The sequence below is a fragment of the Mustela lutreola genome, chromosome 11 (genome assembly GCF_030435805.1).
Source record: "Mustela lutreola isolate mMusLut2 chromosome 11, mMusLut2.pri, whole genome shotgun sequence".
Taxonomy (NCBI): Eukaryota; Metazoa; Chordata; class Mammalia; order Carnivora; family Mustelidae; genus Mustela; species Mustela lutreola.
Window position 1 is genome coordinate 26502013 of NC_081300.1, and position 13938 is coordinate 26515950.

The 13938-nt window shown below is 38.5% G+C and overlaps 1 protein-coding gene across 7 annotated transcripts in view; it reads left to right on the forward strand.

Annotated features, from left to right (window-relative positions):
• HDHD2 (haloacid dehalogenase like hydrolase domain containing 2) overlaps positions 1 to 13938 on the forward strand; it is a 35808-nt gene that overhangs the window by 1529 nt on the left and 20341 nt on the right. For 5 of the 7 annotated variants that reach the window (XM_059139195.1, XM_059139197.1, XM_059139198.1 and 2 more), the window contains 2 exons: positions 6909 to 7019; positions 10435 to 10643. In XM_059139195.1, the coding sequence (XP_058995178.1) occupies positions 6919 to 7019; positions 10435 to 10643 (310 nt within the window). In that variant the 5' untranslated portion in view covers positions 6909 to 6918. Of the gene's footprint in view, positions 1 to 5171; positions 5216 to 6908; positions 7057 to 10434; positions 10644 to 13938 lie in introns of those variants that run through there. The other 2 variants (XM_059139199.1, XM_059139200.1) reach the window with 2 other exon arrangements.

Below are 13938 nucleotides of genomic sequence, written 5' to 3' on the forward strand. Positions count from 1 at the left end.
TAGACTTGGTTTGGTAGAAAATGTTTTCTCAAATTCTCAGTTTATTCTGAGGCTTTAGGACTTTGTGTCATATGTATCCTGTGATTTCTGTTGGCCTTGACGTGTGCCTCAGATTCTCTCCCCTCCCCCCACATACTTAACACAGCCTTTCTGTGTGCACAGCAGTGTTCACAACACGTGTTACTTTCTGTAATTGACCTGTCAACCCCTAGAGTTAGGTGTAATTCTTTGTACTTTAGTAATGAAGAGCCGGAGGCTGAAAGGTTAAGAAAGTTGCCCAGGTTCACACAGCTAGTGAGCTGACATTCAAACCCAGCCATGTGCACCCCCTTTGTTCTTGGACTTCGCTAAACTACTTCGCTTCAGGTAGCGGATTTGGGGCTAGAAATAAGATTTGAAGCAAAGAAGACACTTAGGGAGTTGTTCAAATAGGCTAGATGAGACGTAGTTTCAAAACCAAGATCGTTTTATGGGGTGCCTGGGTGGCTCAGTGGGTTAAAGTCTCTGCCTTCGGCTCAGGTCATGGTCCCAGGGTCCTGGGATTGAGCACCGCATCAGGCTCTCTGCTTGGCAGGGAGCCTGCTTTTCCCATCTCTGTCTGCCTCTCTGCCTACTTGTGATCTCTGTCTGTCAAATAAATAAATAAAATCTTTAAAAAAAAAAAATAAAAAAACCAAGATCGTTTTAGTAATTATGGAGAGAAGTGAGTGGATTCAAAAGAGGCAGAGCTGAGGTGACTTGGCATTTGATTGAGTGGGAGGAAGGAGTGGGAGAGGCTGGTGGCTACGTCTGGATTGCTGGGATGGCCATTCCCTCATAAGGATTGTAGGAAAGAGCAGCTTGGAGGGTAAAGAGGGCTTGCTGTCCTGAGATGCACCACAATATTCAAAAGGAGATGTCCTTCTGAAGTATCTTGAAAAGTTCCTTTTGGCATGAGAGAGAATTTACTTTTCTTCTCTGCACTGAATATGGGCCATTCATTATCAGCTATTGATGGCTTTCTAAGTTAAATCTCCTATAACCTGTTCAAACTATGGGAGACGGTGGGACATGGACCCAAGAAAAAAGACATGGACTACTTCCAAAGCCTTTGCCTGTTCTTTGGAGGTGACACATGTATTTTACAATTATATTTTATCAAATACTGACCTGTAGATCAACTAACAAGTATTATAGGGGTTCAGACGAGGTCATGGCAGAAGTGGCCATGACCTATACTGGGACTAATTAAGGAAGTGTGTTTTGAGGTTTGAGTGGGGCATCTCAGTTTTGTTTTGTTTTGTTTTGTTTTTTTCTTCTAGACCTGTCAGTCACTCTCAGATATGTAATGCTCCAGAGAGCATTTTAGGATTTAAAAGTTATGTTCTGTGGAACTGATGAAAGCAAAAATAGCCTTTTAAAATGCTTTGGTAACATTAAGCCCACGTGGATACTTCAATAAGGATTAATATTATCAGTATTTATTATGACCATTTGCTGGCTCTAGCTGTACAGGTTTTTTTCTTTGTTGTTTTTTTTAACTGCAATTCTTTTGTTGTCTGTCCAGTCTTGTTTATATTTTGTTCTTTATTACCTTCAGAGTTAACATTTTTTATTGAGTACAGATGTTGCCCATTTTTCTACTGGTTGTTTGTCTTAATATTTTCTGGATTTTGGTCATTCCTCACATGTAGAGAAAATTTGTTTTTCATTCTGTATGTTTTCACTCTTTTTCTCTCTTTCCAGTACTTTTAAAAACTCTTTTCCAGTAATTGAATTTATCTGCCTTTTCCTTTATGGTTGGTGCTTTTTATATCTTTTTTTTTCCTAAGATTTTATTTATTACTTATTTGACAGAGAGAGACACAGCAAGAGAGGGAACACAAGCAAGGGGAGTGGGAGAGGGAATAGCAGGCTTTCCATTGAGGAGGGAGCCCTATGTGGGGCTCAATCCCAGGACGCTGGGATTATGACCTGAGCCGAAGGCAAAAGCTTAACCGACTGAGCCACCCAGGCTCCCCGGTGCTTTTTGTAGCTTAATAAAAAGCCATTCCGATTCTCAAGTCATGAAGATATTCTATCTAAAAGTTTTACAGTTTTGCCGTAAACATGCAGTCATTTAATCTACCTGGGAAAAAATTGTGTGTGGTGCTATATGGGAGTGCAGTTTAATTTTTTCTGACACCATTTTGTTGACCACATCATTCTTTCTTCATGTATCTGGAATTACCTCTGTCATGTCCGGTTTCTACACATGGGATGGGGGTCTTTTTCTGGATTCTCTCTTCTGTTCCGGTGATTACTTTGTCTCCTTATGTGCTAATACCACAACATCTTAACTAATTATGAGACCTCATTAATCAAATTTGTATATTAAGTAAAGCAAGGTCCCACCTTCTTTTTCTTCTCCAGTCTTGGCTGAAGTATGTTGGTTATCTCTGGCCATTTGCACTGATGTCTAGCTTTTAGAATCAGCTTACCAAGTTCCACAAAATATTCTTTGAGATAATGATTTAAATTGCCCTGAGCCTAAATAGATCATTACAGGGAAAACTGACATCTTTACAATATTGGGTCTTTTAATCCATGAAAATGGTACATCTATATATTTAACTCATTTTTTGTGGCTTTCATTGAAGTTTTTAAATTTTGACCTAAAAATGTCGACATCATTAGACTTTCCTGGTTACTTTACATTTTATGACACTGTTGCAAGTAATATTTTTAAATTTGTTTTCTAAATATTTTTAGTGACATAGAAATGATAATGATTTTTAATATTAATTGCTATACTTTCCTGCTGGTTCAACATCTTAAATTTTTGTATATACACTCATAACATGTATGAATAGCAATAGTTTTCTCTTTTCCAGTTCTTATACCTTGTTTTTCTTGCCTGACTACACTAACTAGGATATGATTTACACTGTTAAGTGGAAGTGGTCTTAGTAACATCCTTGTGTTATTCTTATCTCTAAGATGTTTCCAGTATTACTGATAAGTCTAATGTTGGCTGTAGGCTTTTGTAGTTAGTCTTTATCAGCTTGTAGAAGTTGCCTGCCATTTTTATGTTGCTTAGAGTATTTTAGTATGTATAGGTGCTGAGTTTTATCAAATGCTTTTTTTGCATGAATTGATATGATCAGACATTATTTTACTTCTTTCATTTGTTCATGTGGTAAATACAGTGATTGGTTTTCTAATTTAAACCAACCTAGTATTAATAGGATAACCCCAATTTGGTAATGAATTTTTTATTATATGTTACTAGATGGGCAGTTATTTTCTTTCAGCACACTGAAAATACTATTCTAATGTGTTTTGGTTGTCATCGTTGCTAGTGTGAAGTCAGCTATCAATCAGTCTCTTGGGTCTTTGAAAGTAATGTATCTTTTCCCGTGGCTGCCTTCAGGATCTTTTTCTTTGCTTTCAGTATACAGCAGTTTAGATAATGGACTTCTTTTTATTTTGCTTGGAATGCGTTGGGCTTTCTCAGTCTGTTTTGCACAGATTTTCAGTCTTTTATTCATTAAACTTGCAGGCCTTATCCAGTGGATTTGTCTGATAATCACATTTATCACAGGAGCCCTTACAGGACAGCTTTATGCTCGGTTGTTTCTGCAGGTTCTTCTCCCTTATGGTCCTTGTTTCTTTAGGTTACGTGCTCATTGTGCTTAGAATTTTATTTTATTTGATTTGTGGGATTTCTTTGCTGTTTGGGCTGAAAGTCATATCTTGGGGAGGATTTGCATTTGCTTCAGCAGGCACCTGCTAGTCAAGGTCATTCTAATTAAAATCTTGAAGGTTCTCTGAGGACTTACCTTCGATGATGTGAGTTTAGTCTGCAGACTGGGTCCAGGGCTGGCTTATGTTTCCACATTCTCTGTAGCATTTTCTTCCTTTCACTCTTTGGTCCAAGTTTCATAGCAGTTGATTTTCTTGTAGTCGCCTGAGATGGTGGAGTGGGAGTGCCAGTGATGGTTTATTTCTGGCTCATCCTTACAGGGAAGGCTCTGCACTTAGATTGGGAGGATCTCTTTCTAAAGGTGGGCTCTGAGTTTTATTTTGTATTCCCTGAAGGGGCCAAGGAGTTGGGGGACTCAAGGTAACCTAGTGTGGGCAGATGCTCTTAGGGCCAAAACAGGCTGTGGTATTCTGCTCATCTTCTGGTTTGTTACTTTATTCAGATCTAAGAAATCCTTATTTTCTTCCTTACTCCTTGAAGCTTTACATACATGCACGCATGCGCGCGCACACACGCACACACATATACATACATATGCACCCTTGAACAGCATGTGTTTGAACTGCGCTGGTCCACTTACATGACTTTATTTCCATAAATACAGTATAATACTGTAAATGTATTTTCTCTTCCTTACAATTTTCTTAACATTTCCTTCTCTAGCTTACTTTATTGTAAAAATACAATATACAATACATACAACATACAAAATATGTGTTAACCTAGTGCTTATGTTATTCATAAGGCTTCCGGTCAACAGCAGTCTGTTAAAGCAGTTAAGTTTTGGTGGAGTCAGAAATTATACTTGGATATCCAGCTGTGCAGGGGTCAGCATCCCTAACCCCTGTGTCATTCAAGGGGTGTGTGTTTGTGTGTGTGTGTGTGTGTGTGTGTGTGTGTGTGTGTGTGTGTTAATCTAGTATTGTTAGGTTTCATTTGGAGCATTAATTTGGTCACTTAGCCAGCTATATTATAGGAAGCCCAAGTCCAAGAATGAGTTGTTTTTGTTTTGTTTTGTTTTGTTTTGTTTTTTTTAAAGATTTTATTTATTTATTTGACAGAGAGAGATTACAAGTAGGCAGAGAGAGAGAGAGAGAGAGAGAGGGAAGCAGGCTCCCTGCTGAGCAGAGAGCCCGATACGGGACTCGATCCCAGGACCCTGAGATCATGACCTGAGCCGAAGGCAGCGGCTCAACCCACTGAGCCACCCAGGCGCCCCGAGTTGTTTTTTTTGTTTGTTTGTTTTTGTTTGTTTTTAAGCAAAGAAGCATACCAGAGTTTATTCATCCACAAATACGTATTTACTTTTCAAAGGAGTCAGCATAGGAGATTACAAGTTTCTGCCGTTGCCCAAGATATATTTAGAATCTTTTTTTTGGAATTGGTTTCAGAGCTGTAACATAATCTTTTAAATATCTTTATTACCTATATTTTTCATCCTTTAAAGGTGAAACTTTGGCTTACCAAAGGATCCAGCAACCACACTCCTAGGTATTTACCCAAATAAATGGAAAACTTCTCTTAACGCAAAAACCTGTGCATGGTGCTCGCTTCGGCGGCACATATACTAAAAACCTGTGCATGAATGTTTATAACTGCTTTATTCAGGATCACTGAAAACCAAAGAGACCAAGGTAAAATACAACCAGAGAATGGATAAACTGTGGTATATCCACATTGTGGGGTACTATTCAGTAACAAGAGGGATGAGCTTTATTGATTCTAGCAAAAACGTGGATGGATCTTAAATGCATTTTGCTAAGTAAAAGAAGCCCACCTCAACAAGCTACATATTCTATGATTTTATTGATAGGACATTCTGAAAAGGAGCAAGGGACAGAATAACAATTGTTGCCAGGAGTTGGTGGAGGAGAGAGCAGTTGACTATAAAGGAGGTACACAGGGGACATTATAGAGGGATGTCTTTTATACTTGTTTGTATGTCGGAAATATTTTATTATTATAAAAACAAAAATGGAAGAAAAAATGAATAAGCTTAAAAAAACTAAAAATGAAGTCCCATTCTCATCTCTTTAGTTTCCCTACTGTTCTCATCCACTCTGTAATTTTTAAACAGTACATATACCTTATATGCCTTTGTATATATGATGTAGCTCATAATAAGAAAATTTTAAAGGGGAAAAAATGCAGAAGGAAAGTTGAATGTGGTTAAGGTAGGGGAAACATCTCCTGACTAAAATTACTTTATAGCTTGAAATTTCCTTCTCAGTGACCTGTGAACACTGATATCTCCTTGATTACATATACCATATCAGGCTATCATGGTGGAGATGGGCAAGCAGAACATTTCCTTCCTTCCTTCCTTTCTTTTTAAAGATTTTAAAAATTTACTCATATATAGAAAGAGAGTGTGCACACCTGCATGTAAGCAGAGGGAGGGGCAGAGGAAGAAGGGGAGAGAATCTCAAGCAGACTCCACCAGAGCCTGACACGGCCCTGTCTCTCGACCCTGAGATCATGACCTGAGCCAAAGTCAAGAGTCGGACACTGAACCGAGTGAGCCACCCAGGCGCCCCTCAGCACTTTCATCATATATAGTAAAAGATGAAAAAGATTTTGCCCATGATTTAAGGCTTCCATTCACCCATTCTTCAGAGTACATTTGCTCATATTTAAAATAAATTTTTGAATGAATTGTTCCACCAAAGAATTATTTTAAGAAATCTGAAAGTAAATAGTAACTTCTCTTTTATTATTCCCCTTCCTATGGTTTTAATTCAAGATTTTTTTTTTTTTAAGAAAAATCAAACAGGGCGCCTGGGTGGCTCAGTGGGTTAAGCCGCTGCCTTCGGCTCAGGTCATGATCTCAGGGTCCTGGGATCGAGTCCCGCATCGGGCTCTCTGCTCAGCGGGGAGCCTGCTTCTCTCTCTCTCTCTCTCTGCCTGCCTCTCTATCTACTTGTGATTTCTCTCTGTCAAATAAATAAATAAAATCTTTAAAAAAAAAAAAAAAAAAAAAAAAGAAAAATCAAACATTATAGAAGTTCTATGGGTCAAATTTTAGATTTTTTTATTTTTTAAAACAATTTTTTTTTCCTAAAAGAATCAGCTTAACATGAAGCAGTATTTTTCTGGATATGAATGATATTTTTGAAGACTTACCAGTTTTTAATTGTCCATTGTTTCCTAAACTGTATTTTTAATTTCATTTGCTCTCTCCTAGGGAATGAAGGATGGCAGCACGCCGTGCATTAAAAGCTGTTTTGGTGGATCTCAATGGCACACTTCACATTGAAGATGCAGCTGTGCCAGGCGCCCAGGAAGCTCTTAAAAGGCAAGCTATTCTCCAGGTTCAGCTGACAAATATGTTTGTAAGTGCCATTTTACCAAGGCAGATCATTAGCTAAATGGATGGCCTTACGATGGCATTTCACCAGCTTACCATATATACAGGAACTGCCTTGGGTTTAGTTAGAAGATGTATGCACTGTAATATCCTCCAAACACTGTATTCTAAACCTTTATTAGGTTTGGCCTTTTGATCTAGTGCTTTTGTTCTTTGTGTGTGTATGTCTTTATCTAACTCAGTAATGTAAATTTGGGAATAAAAACTTAAGATTCTAAAGTATGGAATAAATACCCATTGGAAAATCACAAATGAATCCTGGAATCACAAAATGAAACACACACATACACAAAGGCATAGTTCTGCCTACTCCCTTCACCCAGAATTTAGCATTGAGTGTGCAACTGCTTGAGTAAAATTTAGTAAGAGGCTTGAAATTTTATATTGCTTTCTGTCAGCTACATATAATGCTTTTGAAGGCTAGAGACTAGCTTACATTTCTCTCTCTCTCTCTTTTTTTTTTTTAATTTGAAATACAACTTTACTCTGATTCTAAATGAAGAGGAATGGGAATGACAGTGACAGACGAGATTACGCCACTGGATATTGTGATGGGATTAGAGTAGTCTCATATCTGAAACTCAGGAGGGTATGGTTGCATTCCAAAACAGCTAAATATGCAGGTCCAAAAAAACGAAGGTACTTTTTAAACGACCACATTCACTCCAAAGCCCATTCATCTCCTTCAGCATCCAAAGGTTAAGCACGTGTCCAGCTCGGCTGTATCATAAAGTGGCAGACATGTTGCACCACTGACATCATAGGACAGTTATCCTAGAACTAGACTTCTGCCACTGGGCTTCAGCTACCATTCTTCTTGGGTCACTGTTCTCACCCCGGGGTGCAGGTGTCTTGAGCAGCCTCCGGCTCGTGCTCTTCCTGTGCTGGCTGAGCTGGCTCCGTGTCCGCCACTGGTGGGGCAGCAGCAGACATGGCCACACACCCACATAGCACATTGGCATGTTTTCACACCCTCGGACCAGATCTCTATGCCAGTTAGGCACATTCTTGTAAGTAATCCTTGGCGTTACATCAAATATTACAGTGGCACCCTGGGCTTGGACGTCACAGCCATCTCAGCCCACCAGATTTCTCCTGATGAGCCGTATCCCATACATTGAACTTAGTAGGTCCTCTGCTGGTATGGAACATGAAGGGATGGACCTCAACACCCAGGGTGGCTCCATACTTCTCAAATTCAGTCTGATGATGTTTCATGAACATAGTTTTTCTGGTACTACCATTGCCTGCCAACACAAGTTTGAACTGGACTTGGGGTTCTCCTTGGGCAGCCATCATGCTGGTACTTCCAGAAGCATCTCCGGCTGTCTGACTGAGCTCTTCTATTTCTGATGTATCAATCACAGTACTTAACACAAGTCTACATACAAACTGGGGACATGGGAAAAGTTTATTAAAGTGAACCAAATGTGTTTGCTTCTGAGTTCTGAAAAAGATACTCATTGATATGACATAACTAATAATGTTACTAAGTACTTTCATCCTGAAATAATTTAGGGAAGTTTTCAGAAATTAGCAGTAATGAGCCTGTGGTGCTTATCATTTTCCAACCTGAAAATATTCATAGTACGCTGTTAATTCAGAAAATATCGTGACCAGGGTCACAGGGCCAGGTAGTAAAGCAAAAGAGTGACACAGACTTTGGACTCTCCAGGAGCTTATTTCCCGTTGGGGGAATCAGTAAACATGAAGAGGCTTTTGTATCTGGTAGACTTCAGTTGGAATCTCTCAGTTTTGTTAGAATTATGATATCTGTTAGAGGTGGACATGTTTAAAACCAAAAGAAAACCCATTGTAGGGTTGGACTTTCTCTTGACAGAGTTGCTCTCCTAGGTAGGATTTCTAGGGAAAAGGATGCCTGTTGTTCAGTCCATTCTACTGGGTAAGAGATTTGCTGCTTAGATGATGAGCTTTCTACTGTGGATCCAAAGAATTTCTTTCTGGTGAACAGTGGACAACATTCCTAAGTTGCCCAATAAGCTGTGAGCCTGCCAGTCTTGGGGAACGGGAGTCTACACACTATTCTCTTACTGGCACTGCAGGCTTTCCATCCCAAAGAAATCACTGTATCTTGCATTGCTGGTTTGTGTTTCTATGGATACAAAAGAAACTAAGGGAAGTTGAAGGACTAGTCAAAAGAAAAGTGTTTTTAAAAATCCTCATTAAAAGTGATGTGGTAATTTCCATTCTTGTACTGGTTCATTTTTAGTTATGTTGATGGTAGTTATGTTGAAGTCATCAGTTTCTTTTGAGAGATAAATCACCAAATTTAATGTGTTTTTCAGAAAAGCTATCACACAGATATTATCCAGATAATCATGATTACAGTGAACCATTTAATCAAGGAAATGTATTTAATGTTCTTTGGGTGAATAGTTAAAAATGTTTTTTCTGATTTATTTGCTTGCTTGTTTTAAATTGTTAGTGCTGTTATGTTTTGTGTCCATTCAAGAGAGGCATAAAATAAAAAGCAACAGGGTATCGATACAAAATTTTAAATTGTGGTTAAATTAAAATTATTTGTGGATTTTAGATTAAAATACTTTAAGGCTAAGAAAATAATTTCCATTTTTAAAGAAAGCTAGACTATCACGAATTCTCTCTCTGGCTGCCAGTTTAGGTTCCAGGAGCAGATCACGGAATTAAAACAATCCTGTATGTAGGTAGTTCAAGGGGAAAACACGTTTAGGTCTGTACAACTGGAATGTTTCTTTGAGCATTCCAGATAGTTTCTGTTAACTTAGTAACAGAGGGTTTAGCCTGACTCTGATTGACTGCTAAGAAGGAATAAGCATACTGAAGTGTCCCCTGTTTCTTCACATAGGAGTTCAGAAGTTGTACCACAACATAGATCTGAGTTGCCCATGGGCTCTACTGACCCCCTTCTGTGCAGAGCTGAGCAGTCACTTAACTCCTGGCTTCTGTTGTCCGGTCTTTAAGAGAACACTGCACTAGTAGATAATCTCTAAAATAACTTTCTCTTTCATAATCTGTGAGTACAGTGGTTACTAAACTCTGTTTTGTTTTTTCATTTCTTTACTAAAACCCTGAGGTAAAACTCAGTTCCAGAAGGCCTTCAGAGAGGTAGACATACATAGCTTTTACAGTTAGACGGTGCAGCCTTCGAAGATGAAGCAGTCCACAGGGTGCGGATGGTTTGTAAAAATCTGGATAGGTTACAAAAACAAGCTTATTGGCCATAAAAACATTGGCTTGGTGACTTACTCTTCATTTTCTGACCTCTGGCACGTTTTTGTAAATCCGGTTTTATGGGGCTAGAGTGTAAAAGCTGCTTGTTGACATATGAATTTGACTTTCCCAGGTTGCGTGGAGCTTCTGTAATGGTTAGGTTTGTGACCAATACAACCAAAGAGAGCAAGCAAGACCTACTGGATAGGTTGAAAAAATTGGAGTTTGATATCTCTGAAGATGAAATATTCACTTCGCTGACTGCAGCCAGAAATTTAGTAGAGCAGAAACAAGTTCGACCCATGCTGCTAGTGGATGATCGGGCGCTCCCTGATTTCAAAGGTAGGGGACATTTGGAAATATACAGAAATTGGTTCCTCACATTTGCTTCTAAGTCATTCTTAAAACTGGACGTTAAAACATTCTTAAAACTGGACATTTTGTCAGATTTCCTCTTATTATTGAAATGGTCAACAGATAGTTTTAATAAGTTCATGTTTCTCAAATCTGGTTTCTTTGTTGTTGGTTTTAAGATTTTATTTATTTATTTGACAGAAAGAGCAAGAGAGGGAACAAAGCAGGGGGAGTGGGAGAGGGAGAAGCAGGATTCTTACTGAGCAAGAGGCCTAATGCGGGGCTTGATCCCAGGATCCTGGGATCATGACCTGAGCTGAAGGCAGACGGTTAATGACTCAGCCGCCCAGGCACCCCTCTCAGACTTCTTTTGACTACATGCCACAATATGCACACATAATATAGTAACCCAGTAGATAAGTATTTGTGTTTATGTGTGTTAAACAATACTTAGTCCTACTATATGAGATGTACTCCATTTTCTGTTTGGTTTACTTTATTGTTTATTTGAATTTGATGCTGCTTAGAGCCCTCCAAATTAGCTTCTTAATCTGCTAATGGATCATGGCCCACAGTTTGAAAAAACATAGGTCAGAATCACTTTATGTATTATAATCCTCAATCCAGGAGCCACTGTATTAATTTGATTAAATGAAATATGTTAGAATCTTACATTTTATTTCAGTTTTAATGGAATTAATATGATCTCATTTATAAATGATTGATTATGAGTAGTTTCTGTTTATGATGGGTTTGGCTTTTGAGGCTGATGAATAAATCTTAATAATATTGTGAAAAAAAATAGATATTCTGTATCATGTGAAGTTTTTACAATGCATAAAATACTTTTAATCAAAATAAAATAAAACTTTTTTCTTTAAAAAAATTGACAGACCCTGAGAAAATATCCTGTTTTTTATGAAGCTTTGCCACATTACTTCTTTTTATAAATGATACTCAGAGTGAAATGACACAATATAGAAAAATGGATATAAGTACCTCATTATAAAATCTTACGATGATTTTACAAATAATGATGAGGGAAATTCAGCGTGACTATATTGTTCGGCAGAACCTCGAAACTTGTCCTATCAGGAAGTAGAACAGTGTATCAAGCAGAGTTATTATTTGAAACAGAAAGCCAACTTTGGCTGAACTAAACAGAAAATATATTTATTAAAAGAATCTGGGGCACCTGGGTGGCTCAGTGGGTTAAAGCCTCTGCCTTCAGCTCAGGTCATGATCCCAGGGTCCTGGGATCGAGCCCCGCATTGGGCTCTTTGCTCAGCAGGGACCCTACTTCCTCCTCTCTCTCTGCCTGCCTCTCTGTCTACTTGTGATCTCTGTCTGTCAAATAAATAAATAAAATCTTTAAAAAAAAAAAAAAAAAGAATCCGAATGCTGACTAGAATATAAAATGGAGCACCTCCTATGGAGAGGAATTTGGCATTAGCAAAACCGGGTATGAAGCAGAGCTGCCACTGGTAGGAATCCATCCCTAAGAGGTAGCTACAAAAATACACCATGGCATGTGATTAGAATTGTTCATTATGGCCTTATTTGAAATAACAAAAGATTGGAAACAATATGAATGTTCATTGGAAGAGGCTGATTGTTTCAACTATGATATGTCCCCAAAACGGAATGGCTTGTAGCTGGAAAATAAGGAAGGGCAAATTCTGTCTCCTGATAAGGAGTGGTCTTCATAGGATATATTAAGTGAAAAAGCAGGGTGTAGGTAACCTTACATATTTTTGTGTAAGAAAATGAGAGAGAAATGGATATGTGTTTGTCTTATATTTGTGAAAGGAATCTAAAGAAGAGTACGTGGGAAACTAGGAAGAGTGTTTATCTAAACAGGAGGAAGGAAGAAAGTGATAGGAGACAAGACTTCTCTGCAAGTACCTTGTTTATAGCGTTGCCTTTGGAACCATGTAAATGTTTTGCATGTTTGAAAGGTGGTTAAAAAGTAAAAAACAAGCCAGTCCCTGAAAACCAAAATCAAATTGGAACAAATAAATTTAATTCTGTATCAAGTTGGTGACATATTCACTCAGAGAAGAGACTTACTTCAAATGACTTTAAAATACAGTATTTTTAAAAAATACTTTATTTAATTGACAGAGATCACAGGCAGGCAGAGCGTGGGGACCAGGGGAAGCGGGCTCTCTGCTCAGCAGAGAGCCCGATGTAAGGCTCGATCCCAGGACCCTGAGACCATGGCCTGAGCCGAAGGCAGAGGCTTAACCTACTGAGCCACCCAGGAGCCCCTAAAATATAGTATTTTGATGGTTTGTTCCATAGAGGGGTAGATTCTAAGGATAAAAGCACTGCAAAGGATGGCATGATACTGTATGTTGAAAACTCAAAAGACTCCACCCCAAAATTGCTAGGACTCATACAGGAATTCAGCAAAGTTTCCGGATATAAAATCAGAATGCACAGAAATCAGTTGCATTTCTATACAATAGCAATGAGAGAGAAGAAGAGAAATTAAGGAGTTGGTCCCATTTACAGTTGCACCCAAAACCGTAAGGTACCTAGGAAAAAAACCTAACCAAAGAGGCAAAGAATCTATACTCAGAGCTATAGAACTATAGTTCACTCAGGGAAGAAATTGAAGAAGACACAAAGACATGGAAAAACATTCCATGCTCATGGATTGGAAGAACAAATATTGTTAAAACGTCTGTGCTACCTAGAGCAATCTATACATTTAATGCAATCGCTATCAAAATACCATCAACTTTTTTCACAGAGCTGTAACAAATAATCTTTAAATTTGTATAGAACCAGAAAAGACCCTGAATAGCCAAAGGAATATTGAAAAAGAAAGCCAAAGTTGATGGCATCACAATTCTGGACTTCAAGCTCTAGAACAGAGCTGTGATCATCAAGACAGTATGGTACTAGCACAAAACAGACACATAGGTCAGTGGAACAGAATAGAGAGCCTAGAAATAGACCCTCAACTCTATGGTCAACTAATCTTAGACAAAGCGAGGAAGAATGTCCAGTGAAAAAAAGACTCTTGTCAAAAAATAATGTTGGGAAAATTGGACAGACATATGCAAAAGAATGATACTGGACCATTTCCTTACACCACCCACAAAAAGAGACTCAAAATGGATAAAAGACCTAAATGTGAGACAGGAATCCATCAAAATCTCAGAGGAGAACACAGGCAGCAACCTCTTCGACCTCAGCCACAGCAGATTTGTGCTAGACATGTCTCCAAGGGCAAGGGAAACAAAAGCAAAATGAACTATTGGGACTTCATCAG